The sequence below is a fragment of the Fonsecaea pedrosoi genome (assembly GCF_000835455.1).
Source record: "Fonsecaea pedrosoi CBS 271.37 unplaced genomic scaffold supercont1.2, whole genome shotgun sequence".
Classification (NCBI taxonomy): domain Eukaryota; kingdom Fungi; phylum Ascomycota; class Eurotiomycetes; order Chaetothyriales; family Herpotrichiellaceae; genus Fonsecaea; species Fonsecaea pedrosoi.
Genome location: NW_013550614.1, coordinates 2,964,569 through 2,979,545, shown reverse-complemented (window position 1 = coordinate 2,979,545; position 14,977 = coordinate 2,964,569). Strand labels below are relative to the sequence as shown.

General features: G+C 51.3%; 6 protein-coding genes across 6 annotated transcripts; 3 read left to right on the top strand and 3 right to left on the bottom strand.

Moving 5' to 3' along the window:
- Window positions 1-215: 215 nt before the first annotated feature.
- On the bottom strand, window positions 216-1,457 carry Z517_03031 (fructose-bisphosphate aldolase 1; the record flags this gene model as incomplete). The annotated part of the gene is made up of 4 exons (XM_013432139.1): window positions 216-776; window positions 828-1,130; window positions 1,186-1,296; window positions 1,350-1,457. 4 exons carry the CDS (start codon window positions 1,455-1,457, stop codon window positions 216-218), a joined length of 1,083 nt encoding a protein of 360 aa, XP_013287593.1.
- A 1,198-nt stretch (window positions 1,458-2,655) lies between these two features.
- Z517_03030 (argininosuccinate synthase) lies at window positions 2,656-4,471 on the bottom strand (the record flags this gene model as incomplete). Its single annotated transcript, XM_013432138.1, has 10 exons — window positions 2,656-2,915; window positions 2,999-3,013; window positions 3,069-3,096; window positions 3,161-3,247; window positions 3,345-3,824; window positions 3,877-3,993; window positions 4,056-4,225; window positions 4,293-4,331; window positions 4,388-4,397; window positions 4,448-4,471. 10 exons carry the CDS (start codon window positions 4,469-4,471, stop codon window positions 2,656-2,658), a joined length of 1,230 nt encoding a protein of 409 aa, XP_013287592.1.
- Window positions 4,472-5,286: 815 nt separating this feature from the next.
- Z517_03029 (uncharacterized protein) lies at window positions 5,287-7,026 on the bottom strand (the record flags this gene model as incomplete). The annotated part of the gene is made up of 1 exon (XM_013432137.1): window positions 5,287-7,026. The coding sequence occupies one exon, from the start codon at window positions 7,024-7,026 to the stop codon at window positions 5,287-5,289; it is 1,740 nt and encodes a 579-aa protein (XP_013287591.1).
- A 777-nt stretch (window positions 7,027-7,803) lies between these two features.
- On the top strand, window positions 7,804-9,825 carry Z517_03028 (uncharacterized protein; the record flags this gene model as incomplete). Its single annotated transcript, XM_013432136.1, has 1 exon — window positions 7,804-9,825. One exon carries the CDS (start codon window positions 7,804-7,806, stop codon window positions 9,823-9,825), a length of 2,022 nt encoding a protein of 673 aa, XP_013287590.1.
- Window positions 9,826-10,138: 313 nt separating this feature from the next.
- Window positions 10,139-10,696, top strand: Z517_03027 (uncharacterized protein; the record flags this gene model as incomplete). Its single annotated transcript, XM_013432135.1, has 1 exon — window positions 10,139-10,696. One exon carries the CDS (start codon window positions 10,139-10,141, stop codon window positions 10,694-10,696), a length of 558 nt encoding a protein of 185 aa, XP_013287589.1.
- Window positions 10,697-12,011: 1,315 nt separating this feature from the next.
- Window positions 12,012-14,970, top strand: Z517_03026 (uncharacterized protein; the record flags this gene model as incomplete). Its single annotated transcript, XM_013432134.1, has 2 exons — window positions 12,012-12,122; window positions 12,175-14,970. The coding sequence occupies 2 exons, from the start codon at window positions 12,012-12,014 to the stop codon at window positions 14,968-14,970; spliced, it is 2,907 nt and encodes a 968-aa protein (XP_013287588.1).
- Between the last annotated feature and the right edge of the window lie 7 nt (window positions 14,971-14,977).

The following is a 14,977-nucleotide window of genomic DNA, read 5'->3' as shown; positions in this document are numbered from 1 at the left end:
AAGATTGAGGTTGCTATGGAATAGAACTATTCTCCTTTTGGCTGCACGTTGGAAGGTATGTAGGATAAAGCTAGGGTACAGGACCTTTTCCTCGCTTAACAAGTTCTGCTTTCACTAATAATGGAGACGGACAACCGTCATCTCTCCAAAAAACAAGATATAAGAATGCGCAGCTGCCTTCACGCATTCCCAGTTCTTGACGTTGCAAAGTGGTCTCACAGAGTGTTGGCGGTGTTGAAGTCCTTCAATGCCTCGGCCACACGCGCGCTCATGGTCTTCTCACCTTCACGCACCCACACGCGGGGATCGAAGTACTTCTTGTTGGGTTTGTCCTCGCCCTCTGGGTTGCCGACTTGCTTCATGATGTAGTCCTTCTTGTTCAACACATAATCACGGATACCAGTTAGGTAGGCGTATTGCAGGTCAGTGTCGAGGTTGACTTTAACCACACCATAGCTGATGGCATCGGCGTATTCCTTCTTGGTCGAGCCGGAGCCACCATGGAACACAAGGAACACAGGCTTGTCTGACTTGGTAGACTCCTTCTCCTTGACGTATTTCTGGTGCTTGTCGAGCAACTCTGGGTGAAGACGGACATTTCCTGGCTTGTAAACACCGTGAACATTACCGAAGCCTGCGGCAATCGAGAAGTACGGAGAGATCTTCTTCAAAGTCGAGTAAATCAAGTGGATGTCCTCGGGCTGAGTGTAGAGGGCGTTGTTGTCGACATCCTCGTTGTTGACACCATCTTCCTCACCACCGGTGATGCCGATTTCCTGTTTTCGGGTTAGTGATCAACGGACCTGGAACGGAATATAGAAACTTACCATCTCCAGCCACTGCTTCATGGGGGCCGCCCGCTTCAGGTACTTGGCCGTGGTCTCAATGTTCCAGTCAACAGCTTCTTCGGACAAGTCAATCATGTGTGAAGAGAACAGAGGCTCGCCATGTTCCTTGAAATAGGCCTCATCCGCATCTAACATGCCATCGAGCCAAGGGAGAAGCTTCTTTGCGCAGTGGTCGGTGTGTAGAACAACAGGGACACCGTATGCGGGAGCGACACAGCGGATGTAGTGAGCCGCAGCCACTGCACCAGCAATGGATGCTTGTTGCTTGTCATTCTTGACACCCTGTAAAATGCTTTCAGTTTGCCATTCTTTCTGCCGAGCTCATATTCAAACGGACCTTGCCACAGAAGTACGCAGCACCTCCCTGAGAGGCTTGGAGGATGATGGGAGCATTTGCATCGCGAGCTGCTTCCAGAGCGGCCACCACGGTCGAGGAGGAGGTCACGTTCTAGGGACCGGAGGTTAGTGATAGAACGATTGAGATGCAGCCGGGGAGCTTACAATGGCGGGAATAGCAAAATTGTGCTCTTGGGCGTACTTGAAGAGATTCAAGACGTCGTCACCGACAATAACACCCTCCTTTCGCGACAAGATATCCTTGACACCCATATTGACGACTGCTGGTGGGGCTCTTGAAGGTTGAATCGAGGAGGGGTGGAAGACACAAGATCAAGGTCTCTCTGATGAGTCTAAGCTATGGATAAGCGGCGGCAGTATATACCACGGGAGAAGGTGAGGGCAAGGATGAATGAGAAATATGTGAGAAAAGAATAGAATCGAAGTAAAAGTGAGTTCGGCTTGTGGGAAAGGATCAAAACGAAAGGCCGCTGGCTGGTTTTCCGAAGCGGCGATGGGAGAAAAGTGGTGAGGGGCAGCGATTGCAGCGACTGGAGCAACCAGCAATGACATCGAGCTTCTTTTTGCCCACTGGTGCCACTGTCGTTATTCATTCCTCGGCCAGCGAGTTTTCATTCGCTTTCCCACCAAACCCCCACAGCCATGGCCCTCTCCCTCGTCCCGGTTCTCTCCTTTTGCTCTCGATGTCTCGGCCACGGAATTCCTACAAGTACCATTCGATCCTTTTGCCCTGCGGAACTTTACGGGATTCACTCTGGCCCAGAGCGCAAGTCCTTTCCCCACGATGAACCAGTGGACCCGTTGGGGACGAAGTCTGGGCAGAAGCAACGAGCTGGTCGGACAGTATTGCCCGGCCTTGGGTTGACGGTACAATTCTCCCACTGACGGCCGACAGCCTTCGGAGTATCTCAGATCACTAGGACAACGGATCAGTACCCACAACGATCGTGAACTGAACTTCATAAGACGACTATTCGCTCTACTAAAGATCAAACCCTTCGCCAGGCTTGCTTCCTCTGCCACGAGCAATAAGGCTATCTAAACAATGCGTTGTGGAGTGAGTGGTCACTGCGCACCAATGCCGAGGGAGCATCACTGAGGGTAGAAGCGCAATGCATTCTCCGAACAACCCCAACCCAAGGAACAACTGCGAACAGGACACATGGACAGCATTGATGCTGGTTGGACAGTTGAATTGGCCGAAGGGAGGTTAGGACCTACGAAAGAAACACCTGGGGCTGCTAGCTGCCCGATTGCTCGAACGAGATCCCCATTCAACAACCGGGCGAGTTGACGTTCATTCCTGAGCATTACACGGTCCCAAAGTGAGCTTCATGCAGTTTCAAAGACCATTTTGATGCTGAGGTTATTCAGCTGCATGATCCCAGTCATCTATCCCTGGCTTAATAACATAACCACAAAAAGAAACCCTTGACCGAGAGCAACTTCTTCACTTTTGTTCTGCCCATTCATCCGCATACTTCTTCAGCCTAATGGTCTGAATCTTGATGAATCCCGTGGTGTCCTCGGGACTGAAGTTCTCCAACGAATCCATCGATGCCTCCTCCATGGAGTACAGCTTCTCGCTGCTGCTGGTACGTCCGAGGACGTACGCAGATCCCTTGTAGCAGCTCAAGCGGACCTCGCCGTTCACGTTCTGTTGGCTGTAGAGCAGAGAATTCTCCACAAAGACACGCTCGGGGGAGAAGTCTAGAAGGGTAATGGTTAGTACAAACCGACAGTGGAAACACAGTGCATTCCAGTGAAGCACGTGCAAGGTATTCTATACGTACACATTCCGTTGTAGACTATGGAGAGAGGATTAGTTTTCGTTCACGCAAACAGATAGGTGTCATGACTTACGATAGTTGCTCCAGTTGTGAGTGACAAACTAAGGATCAAAGCGTTAGAGACACCGATCGCTGATATATCGGGAGCAAAGGTGCATGACTTACCTGATCCCGGAGAGCCCGGACTTGTCCATCGAGGACCAACCCTTCAAGATCAAGATGCGCGAGACGAAGAATGGTCATAGCGGGAGACTGCAGTTAGGTCAGTCAGAGGTACGAAATCGAATATTTGCCGTGTGATTCAGGGGACAACCAGCCGCCCGTGCACATCGGCCAGAAACAAGCTTACATCGTAACATCCACGAGACTTCAACCCAATGAATCGATTCTCAACAATGTCGATTCTGCCGATACCGTGGACCTTTCCGATACGGTTAAGCTCCTTGAAGAGCTGCACAGAGTCGGTGAAAGTGCCCTGTGGCGTGACGACCTTGGTCGGAATGCCCTTTTCGAAGGTGATGGTGATATTGGTCGGCTCGTTGGGAGCTTTCAGCGGGTCATCGGTCATGGTCCACATGTCGCTAGGAGGCTCCTGGTTCGGGTCTTCCAAGATTCCAGCCTCGTAGCTGCAGTGGGCAAGGTTGGCGTCCATCGACCACGGCTTTGCCTTGGTGGATGTGACCGGAAGGTTCGTTGCTGCGGCATAGTCGAGCAGATCGTTCCGACCCTGGAATCGGTTGAAGAATTTGGGATCCCTCCACGGAGCAATGATCTTGATGGAAGGCTGGATTGCGTAGAAGGCGAACTCGAAGCGGAGTTGGTCGTTACCCTTGGAGTACATTAGAAAATGACCAGACACAGTGAAACTCAGAGCTCATTACCTTGGCGGTAGCACCGTGGCTCACGGAGTCGCAGCCTTCACGTTGTGCCACTCGCATGAGAGATCGCGCAATCACTGGACGCGCAAGAGATGTTCCAAGCAGGTAACGTCCCTCGTACTTTTGAGGGTCAGTTGAGTTGCTGCGAACCGGTCACTGGCCTCGTTTCAAATCAGACTCACCTGGGCATTGCACTGCACGGCTCTGAAGCACAACTCTTCCACAAACTCCTTCTGGAGGTCTTCAATCACCATCTTCGTGGCACCAATCTTGAGGGCCTTCTTCTCGACGGCATCCCAGTCCTCCTCTTGCCCAACATTGGCAAGGAAGCATACGACCTCATAACCGTCGTCTGCAGTTCATTTATCAGTCATTGATGTCACAGTGAAAAAGAAACTCCATGGCTTGAGGAGTCTCACCGAGCAGCCATCGCAGAATGCAGCTGGTATCCAGACCACCTGTGCGTCCATATCAGTACTTCATCCTCCAGTGGTCCTTCTGACTCATATCTCACCGCTATAGGCCTGGATACCGTTAGAAAGACACATGTGTACGTTGCTGGATTGTCACTTACCAAGCAGACTTTTCCCTTCGCCATGTTGTCAAGTGGGTTTCAGTATGAGGTGGGACTCTCGTGCAAATAGTTGAGAGACTATCAAGGGGCTTCGTGCAGTTGATAACCGCTCAGAAAGATTTCACAAATTTTCCTTGTACCCCACGTGAGGTCGAGAAACTTTTTTAAAGTGTGGCGCATAGAGCAGGCGATAAGGCTCTGTTGGTCCACTAGTGACCTGACTAGGAACGGTACTAGGCCAAAAGAGGCCAGGCGTTTCGCGTCGCAAAACTACTGTAAACAGTCGTCCTCTCACATCAACTGCGGCAACCAAAAGAAATCCTTGATGCGCAAGAAAAACTCTGACTGCATTTTGGGTAAACTTGTCCGGCCTAACAGCAGATAGAATTCAAAACAGATACATGGAGACAAGGGCTACAATGGGAGACTTCAACCGCTTATCATGATTCGTGAACCTTCCCTCTCAGACGAAAGGTTCACCAACCCACAACGCTAGGGACTGAACTGCATTTGCGTATCTGATTTCATTCCCACGGAATGCTCCCCTCGCAGGAAAGTGGTTAAACGTTAGCTTTCTGAAGACCGACCCTCATATAAACTGAATGGACCTCGAGTGTCTGCAGCATATCTCTCAGCACTGATCAGGATATATGCAGACGTTTTCCAGCTCCGTTCTATCCAAAATCTAGCATTATGGAAAGGGCCACAATCGGGAGACCCCAAGATCTATCAAATCCCGTTTTTGATATTGCACACCAAATGTCCGATATAACGAGGGTTTTAACGTAGTGCTTGGGCTAGTGGAAGTAGGCATGCCCTAGGTGCAGTGGCGAGAAGATCTAAGCTGAAGGATCATCGCCTGGCCGTTCAAGCTCATAGAAGAGCAAGTAGACTTCGCGCTGCATGGAGAGCACGTCCGACAGGCGAGCCTCCTTGATTTTGTCGTCCGAAATGCGCCACCACCGATCATTGGACTTTTTCCGCCGCCGGAACTTGCCTGGTATTGGATCTTGTGTTCTGATCTGTTTCGATACTTGGGTATCTGTTCTCTGAACTGGCGACATAGCGTTGTCTTCCAGGGTAGGCGGGCGGGTGTCATTGCCATCTATCCCGTGAGAGTCTGATCTGCTATTCCCCGTTGACAGTGAATTTGTCGACAATGATGTAGTTGAGTTGCCGTTAAGAGGTGCAGCGGACTTATTTAGTCCGTTACCTCGCGTCGCTTCCATGGTTGGGCTGGGAGTGGCCGACGAAGTCATGCTCGTATATCGGCTGGCCATAGCGTACGCGCTGAACGGGTCTGGAGTAGCAAAGGGAGCGTACACATGATTCCTTCGGAAAGACTCGTAGTGTCCGCTGTGATGACTGCCTTTGTGACATACCACTCCCAACAATTTGTACCAATGCTCATTTAACAGGCCCCCTAGACGCAATCTCTGCGTATATGATACCTTGGCCATGTTTTTGGTGGAATAGCTCCCCGGATCAAAGACCGACCGGGACAGATGAATTGCGATCACTTTGGGGAACACTGTGATGCGAGTCGACTTTTTGATTTTGCTTTTTGGTGCGAGACTCGTGTCTGGTAATGCTACACCTTCAGGAGTCTTCTCCGGATCATCACGTAGAGCCTGCTCGATTAAGGCAATGTCTTTTTCTAGCTCTTCGCGCTCCTTGTCCGTGGTGTTTGAGGACAGCTTAGAGTTCTTCCATTCGAGAGCATGCGTCAGCCGGCATTTGTCGCACTTAAAATCATCGATTTCTTCACTTTTCAGTAGGATATCGAAGCAATTGTCCAAGGAAGTGGCGCTCTTCTGGGGAACGTTCAAGGTCAGGGAAACGAAAGTTGTGACTGTCGGCTTCGTCCTGAAACCACAGCGCTGGCATTGGATATGGGATTCAATGCGACCCTCGAAGGGAAATCCTTCGCGAGCTCCTATAGTGACCTCGGTCGATGCCGGACTCATGGAGGAAGGCTTTAAATCCGTAGTAGTGGAATCTTCGGTCTGATCTGGGTTGGCAAATCTAAGCCGCGCCCGCTGCGCTGCGTGGTATTCATCACAGAGCCGTTCGAGGACAATTTGTAGGAATTCCTGCGCGTCTTGCTGATTTCGGCTTATACGTGTATTGAAAGCCCTCTCCAAAGCCTCTATCATGGGTTTTGCACTGATGGTTTTCTTGTATATGGGACGCTCATTCAGAGCGTCCAGCATCTCCTTCAACGCCTTAGTGACCGGCCCTTTTTGCAATCCCACAATTCTATCAGCCTTTTCGCCCTTGCGCAGCACGGGAGGAAGGGAGTCATAAATCTCGGGTCCATCGAGCTGGCGCCTGTGTAGTTCTTTGATCAGGTAGAGCCGGAGGTCGCCGAGTCCAGCAAGTGCTTGAAGGACTGAATTAATGAAGCAGTCGTTGGCCGGATTAGACAGACCAATAATTGTGCGTTTGCGGCCATCGTTGGTATTGTACGAATTCTCGCCGTCGATGAAGAAGGTCGGCGCAAAGACATAGAAGGCAGCAATCGCAGCAAGAGAGGCGCCAGCCGCATATGCGACTACCGTGGCGGGCTTGTCAGGCATCCGGATAGTGTTCTGTTGTCGGGGTCAGGCCCATGGCGCTTATCACGAGCGGTCACGACATTGGGACGAAACAAGGTCGGTCGTGTTGACAGGAGATGTAATCGAAGGACTGCTGCGAGGAGCTGGTGGTGCTCGAGAGAAGATCGAATCGAGGAGAGGTAAATCCGGGGGACGGGACAACGGGGGGTTCCTCCGTATCGTTTTTTTCTCTAAGAGCTTCGGCTCGGGGCAGGTTACGAGCACAAATCAATTGTCCGGGTGCGGGAGGGGGAGTCGGAATTGTTATTATTAGTGGAGCAGAGTCTACCTTCGAGTACTGAGCACAGTCCCTAGCCCGCTTCGGTGCCCATCAAATCAGCGAGGATGCCTAAAGCAAGGGTGGGGGGCCCCCCGGAAGCCACTCAGGCTTTGAACTTTAAGGGAAGCAGGTCGGAAACTCTTGCCTCTTGCATGGTCGCCTGGCAGGTACCCGTAGGCTGCCCTATTTAACCGGGACTTGTGCCATTGCACAAACTGATCCTTGCACGCCTCGTCTACCACAGTTGGTTCTAATTGGCCTCTCATGGCAACAGATTGCAGGGCTGGTGGCCTTTTCGTTTCGTAGGTGAGTGTGACCATCATGCTGAGCGGCTATCGTTACTCGGTACACGTCTGAGCCTCATTCCTGTTGTTGTGACTGTGATGTTCTCACCTACAACGCGTGCTGTACCTTGATCACACCCAAACCGTGCATCCTGTTTATAGCCATATCCTCTGAACTGACGATCGTATCCGTCAATGTCGATGACCGATGGCTCCCCATATGTCCCACTACCACATACGGGTGATTTCATCAGGCTCCTTAAATTACTCCCAGGGCGGCCCGCAGACGACCTTGTGGGGAGCTTCGTGGTACACGACCTCGAAGATGCGCAACCTGAGTACACGGCGACGTCGTATGTCTGTGGCGACGACAATCGCTCCTACCACTTCGTTTCTATCTCCGGCTCCAAGGTTGGTATCTATAAGAACGCAGATGAAGTCCTGAGGAGATTCCGCTCTGAGGCGAATACTACATATCTATGGATTGACGTCCTTTGTATAGACCAGGATAACGCTGTGGAGAAGGCGAGAGAGGTAACTTTGATGTACAAAGTGTATGAAAAGGCCAAACGGACTGTAATATGGTTAGGGCCAAGTGGCGACGATGTTGCAGTCGGGTTCCAGTATGCTAGGACACTGGATGCCAGGCGTTATCTCGATGAGTACACACCTACGATAATGTATGCCGGGCATGAGACACGGTACTTGCAGAACAAGTCTCATATACTCGATGTCCTGCATACCCATCCAGAAAAAGAATCACTGGTCAACTCATGCGCAAAGCTCCTTCTGCGGCCTTGGTTTACACGCGTATGGACTCGACAAGAAGGCGCCCTAAGCTCTGATCCTGTGGTTGTCTGTGGTGAAGACGAGATACCCTGGCTTCAGATCTTTGCACTGGCATGGTTGTTCCTCCCCAGAACCACGATGCGGTGGCCCCGGTGGTTTCTCTCCGACGATCTTTCAAAGACCTATGCGAACATCGAGCCCAACATTATGTTCATCCAGAGCATCCAGACATATCGGCTCCATCAAATGCAGGTTGCGAACCACGAACCAGAAACGCGAGAGGTCAGCTTAATAAACGCCATGCACGATGCGTCGCGGTTGAAATGTTACGACCCGCGGGACAAGATCTATGCCATTCGAAATATTGCCACAGACTTGACCCAAAATGACTGGGCACCTCAACCCGACTACGTCACTCCCTGGGAAGAGGTCTATGCCGACTTCGCGATGCGCATGGCAGAGAGAGGAAGACAGGAGGTACTGGACTGGTCGGGAGTCTGTCAGCAGGAAGCACGCTCCGGTCTCCCTTCTTGGGTAGTTGACTGGAGGTCTCGCCCTTGGACCCAATACCTCGTTCCTGAAGAATGGTGTGCAGGAGGCAAGACCTTTCGGTCAAAGGTAGAGCGAATTCCCAAGAAAAGACAGCACCATCTGCTGAAATTGCTCGAGGAAGCCAAGCAGCCGAGGAAATCGCTGCGATACACTTTGTCAATCACCGTCATGATGCAAGATAATATCACCTTTCTCAGCGGTGTCCTCGAAAATGGGAACGGACTTGGTAACTCCAGAAAGACTGCTCAAGAAGTGTTAGCATTGGATCAACAATCTCAAGAATTTATCAAAACCTTGCCCTCCACATTCTACATCAACTCTGAACAAGTGATCGACGCCTACAACGCAACTCTCATTGCCAACACCACGGACCATGACACCGTCGCATCACCTTCTTATGTCACCGCTGGTGTACAGGAATGGCGCTCGTGGCTGTCCTCTCAGACGCTTCTAACGACCAACACCCAGACTGACAGCGAAAGTATCGTCCCGAGATTCTACGAAGCAATTGATAGCATGGACACATTCCAGTACAAACAATTCTGTGTCTCCACCCTTGGCTACTTCTGCCTTGTCCCCGACATTACCGAAGCGACTGACGCCATTGCTATCGTCAAAGGAGTGGATATGCCGATCGTGCTTCGTCCTATCAATGACTTCTACGTATACCTCGGCCAATGCTATATCCACGGCATGATGGAGCTGCAAGCTGGCACACTAATCGAGGAGTTTCGCGTCAAATTCAACACTCAAGAGGGAAAGGTGGTTGTGGGCAGACCCGAAGGTGATATCAGGAAGAACGGCTTGAAGATGGATGCGGGTGAATATGTCAGAATCTTGGGAAGCCTCGGGGAGAGGAAAATTGATTTGATATGAGGTCCATGTTGCCGATTTCTGGCATTGAGCATCATAGGTTGGGTGAACGTTGTTGATGCTAGGAAATCTGCTACCGCTAGATCGTGAAGAATTTTGGTTGGAATTTATTAAGCATGTATTTGCTGTGTAGACTTGAAGCAGTCGACGAACAAGTAATTGGCTATCACCAAATATGGGACCCCAGATCGAATACGAGATACGTGTAACAGGGTAACGGGAAACGGCCAGTGGGAACTTACGTCGGCGGCCGCATACAAACTTACCATGTATCTCGAACCATAACGGCCCTCCATCCCTACCCCGCCCGACAGCCATGAAGGTCATCGTAGAGGAATACAACCCTGAATGGGCGCTCCAATTCCAGCAAATCAAGAAAGAGTTGCAGGATGTCCTCGGAGGGGTCAAATACATCGGCATCGAGCATGTGGGCAGCACAGCAGTGCCAGGATTGGCCGCCAAACCCGTCATCGACCTCTCTATCATCAGCGGCCGAGCCGACGTGGAGGCTGCCATCCACGCATTGACGTCAAGGGGAGGATACATCTACAAAGGGGAAATGGGCATCCCGGATCGCCATGCGTTGCGGAAACCTGGAGCTTCCCCAACAAGGCATCTCTATATCTCGGTGGACGGTTGTCAGTCGATCAGGAATCAATTGGGGGTGCGGGATATTTGTCGCAAGGACTCCACAGTTCGAGACGCCTATAGCCGGAAGAAGGTCGAGCTCTCGCAGCGAGACTGGAGAGATGTCGATCAATACTGTGAGGCTAAAAACGATATTCTCGCCTGGGTGCTGGAAAAGGCCGGGATGAGCAGCGAAGAGCGGGAGCAAGTCAGGCAACTGAACACGACGGCGACGGCGACCTCCTAGTGGGCAGTTTTCTCAGTGTCCAGACCGGCGGGCCTCTTCCTTGCCACCGTGATGGTGAGGGGTCCAGATACCCAGCTGTTTCGAGTAAAAAGAAACGACATGTGCCTTTGCAACACTGTGATTCTAGCCAGTGATGGTGGACAAAATCTCTCGGGTTATACCCCAGCCAGCACGTCGTCGTGTCGATCGAACAGACGAGAACACTTCTTGACTCGCCATCTTATCACTCCACACTCGATGCATTTTCAATGGGAGTCATGAGTGGAACTCGGTCTGCAGGACGGTATGGGAAGTACTCGCGCATGTTGAAGTGATGGTTCTCGAAGGATCAGTCTTTCTCGCAGGGTTTCTTTGCGCGTCATTGTGCGTACAGTGTGGAACAGCTCAAAACTTTCTAGGAGGTAACCGCTTGGGGGAAGCAACGTTGGATCGCGATGAAATTGCTGAGTGAGATGCGAGGCGCTCGGATCACCCCACTGATGGTGGTTGACAGGGAGGAGGATGCATGAGACCTGGCGAATGAGTGAGATGTTTTTCACTTCGGTAGGCGAAATGGATGGAAAATTCTACGGGTACAATGGGGAAAATGTACGAGCTTTAACTTTTGTGCCGCTTCGAGGGCTTTTTTCTTCGTTTCTCATGCATGCATGTCGCAGTGCCGTAGGTGCGGTCCTTTTCTTTGGGGCGAGGGTTACAGGCACCCAAGCACTCTTGGGGCCGCCTAGTCAGGTCGCAATAGGCTAAAGGGTGGCTGATGCTGGGCATGGATGCAGCTAAGTAGCCGAAGGATTCGGCGGCCGCCAATAGGCAAACGGGCCGCCCATGTCGAATGTCCCAGGGGTACGTGTCTTGGCTCGCATCATAGGCCAACGACTTCGCTGGGGACATTCCCAATTGGGCGGTTGAAACACAACAGTCGCTCGTCTCTATGTACGGCACGGAGTAAATTACAATCTCGCAGTTTTCTGTCTGAAACAACGCAACGCAACCTCATCTTCTTGTACATTAGTATTTCCTCTTATCTCTTACCAGAATTTAAACAGATTTTCATTCATATCGTCCATTTCTCTTAGACCATCGCTTTTGACACGCCTTTGTCGTTCGCTAACCACTCCCCCGGATTCGAGATTCTACTCCGCCGAACCCTTTGTTCTTCGATCGGCAAATCTCTTTTGTTCAGAGGTACATAGATATCTTACGACCCCAGCTGCGCGGGTCGGCGAGGTTCTCTACAATTGCTTTCCATTGGCAATAGTATTATGCAGTTATCCGTGTAGAGTCTTGCTCTGCCAACACGCAAGGCTACCAGCACACAATGTCGGCCGCTCACGCGCTTCTTCCGCGGCAGACCTCGTTCACACCGGATTCCAGTCTATCAAAAGGAGAGCAGGTCCTCCAGTTGATTGCAAATCCCTTTCAAGCTTCAGTAGGTATTCTGCCAGAGTCCAAGTTGCGAAGATTGTGCTGACCCTTCTTAGCTTCAAACAGGTGCCTTTTGGGCCTCCCTTGCAACCTCTCTAGGACTCAGTGCCGGCCTCGCTCTCCTATTTTGCCTTATTCGACCTCGAAATAATGTTGTTTATGCTCCCAGACTGAAAAATGCGGATAAAGATCATGCTCCACCACCGTTGGGGAAGGGGTTGTTCAGTTGGGTCGCACCCGTCAGAAAAGCATCGGAACCCTACCTCATAGAGAGAATCGGGATGGATGCAGTCGTCTTCCTGCGGTTCACCCGAATGCTGCGAAACATGTTCCTGGTACTGGGTCTGATTGGCATTGTTGTAATGATCCCCGTCAACGTTACACAAGGGAACAAAGCTATCACAAAGGGTTTGAGCGTCTTCGCCGTCATGACCCCCTTATTTACATTCGGACGAGGTCTGTGGGCTCAGGTTGTCGTGGCGTGGCTGATTGATTTGGTGGTGATATACTTTCTCTGGCACAATTACCGTCGAATCCATCACCTGCGACGACTCTACCTCGAAAGTCCCGAATATCAAAAGAGTCTACATGCCCGGACAATATTGATTCGAGACATCCCAGCCAATCTGCGAACCAAGGACGGTATTGTTCGAATTACTGAAGAGATCAATCCGACTGGCACTATTCCGAAAACGTCCGTTGGACGCAACGTCAAGGTGCTTCCAGAGTTGATCGAAGAACACGAAAAGGCCGTTAGGGAACTTGAGTCGATTCTGGCAAAGTATCTGAAGAACCCGGACAGGCTGCCACCGAATCGACCAACCATCAAAGCCCCCAGCAAGTACCGTGGTCAGACGACAAATGGCAAAGTCGATGCCATTGAGTATCTCACGGACCGTATCCGATCTCTCGAGATGGAAATCAATGATATTCGAGAGCGCGTGGACAATCGCGATGCCATGTCGTACGGTTTTGCTAGCTGGGAGCAGATTTCCGAGGCGCACACAGTCGCATTCCAGGCGCGGAACAAGCGACCTCATGGCACCAAGATTCGCCTAGCACCGAGACCCAACGACCTTATTTGGGACAATCTCAAACTGTCGCGATCTTCGCGGAGGAGCAAGCGGATAATGAATGGCATCTGGATCGCCGTCCTAACGATCATCTGGACTCCCATCAACGCCGGAATTGCAGTCTTCCTCTCCAACCTGTCAAACCTGGGTCTCGTCTGGCCAGCTTTCAGAACTCAACTAGAAGCACATCATACGGGCTGGTCCATCGTCCAGGGTATTGCTGCCCCGGCTCTTACTTCACTCGTTTATCTCTTGCTCCCGAGCATCTTTCGGCGGCTTCAAGTCCGGGCCGGTGATGTGACCAAAACTGATCGGGACCGACACGTCTTTCGGAACTTGTACGCCTTTTTCACTTTGAACAACTTGGTTGTATTCTCCATCTTTTCGGCAGTTTGGCAGTATGTGACGATTGTGATCCAATACAACAAACAGAGTAACGACCTGTGGGACGCCCTGAGAAAAGGCCAATTCTTCCTTGTGATCACAACAACACTCTGTCAGATCTCGCCATTTTGGGTCACTTGGATCCTCCAGCGCAACCTCGGTGCCGCCACTGATCTGGCTCAACTGTGGCAGTTAACCTACACCTGGTTTGCAAGAACCTTTTTGGCTCCGACTCCTCGACAGAATATCGAGTGGACTGCGCCTCCAACCTTTGATTATGCCAGTTACTACAACTATTTCTTATTCTACACCACGGTGGCACTTTGCTATTCTACGCTTCAGCCGATAGTGCTTGTTGTTACCGCATTGTATTTTGTGATTGACGCGTTTCTCAAGAAATATCTTCTCATGTATGTTTTTGTCACCAAAACCGAGTCTGGCGGTCAATTCTGGACGACGATGTTTAACCGAATGATATTTGCCACGATGCTTTCCAATGTTGTTATCGGGGTGGTCGTCAAAGCCAGGGGGGAATGGACCCTCGTTGCCGCGATTGCACCATTGCTGGTCATCATGCTTGCCTTCAAATGGTACTGTATGAAGACTTTCGACTTGGACCTGAAGTACTACTCTCGAGGTGGAATGCACGATCAAGAACGCCTTGCGGTGGAGGCCAAGCCGAGGGAATCTGAGAAAGTTTCATTCAAATTCGGGCACCCGGCTCTATATCAACCCCTGATGACGCCAATGGTTCATGCTAAGGCCAGGCACGTCCTTGCTGAGATCTACCGTGGCCGACTACAGTCTGATGGAGGACAATCTATGCCCATTTCGGATATCGCCATGCAGCCAATGACTCAGACGAGCAAGCCACCTCAGGACGTCCCTTTCGAATTTGTCCCGGAGGCTCATCAAGACTTCAAATTCTATAAAAATCGCGAGGACTTCCGCCAAGAGGCGGGTGATATGCTCTCCTCCCCGCGAAGCCAGACTCCAGTCTCGTCATTTGGTGGTCAGAAGGAGTCTTCGCCATCAAGTTCCCGCGGTGTGAGCCCAGCCCCTCAGGTGATAGCACCACAGCAAACACATATCCACCGCAAGGAATTCGACCAGTCTAATGTCCCAAGCCAATTCAGACACGGTCCTGCGGCTCCTTCTGTCGGGGCCAACAGTCTAGGGCCGCATCAAGGTCCTCACGCGGATCCCTACGATGACAGGACAAACCTGCTAGGGAGTGCGGGCGATGTCAGAACACCGAACGGCGAGTTCATGTCTCTTGACCAGTGGCGGACCCCAGTGGCGAGTCGAGATGGAAGCGAAATCGATGGTTATCGGGACGTGACACCTGGGGAAGAGTTGAATACGAATTACGACTATTTCAGAGGGAGACGGTGATCGAGAC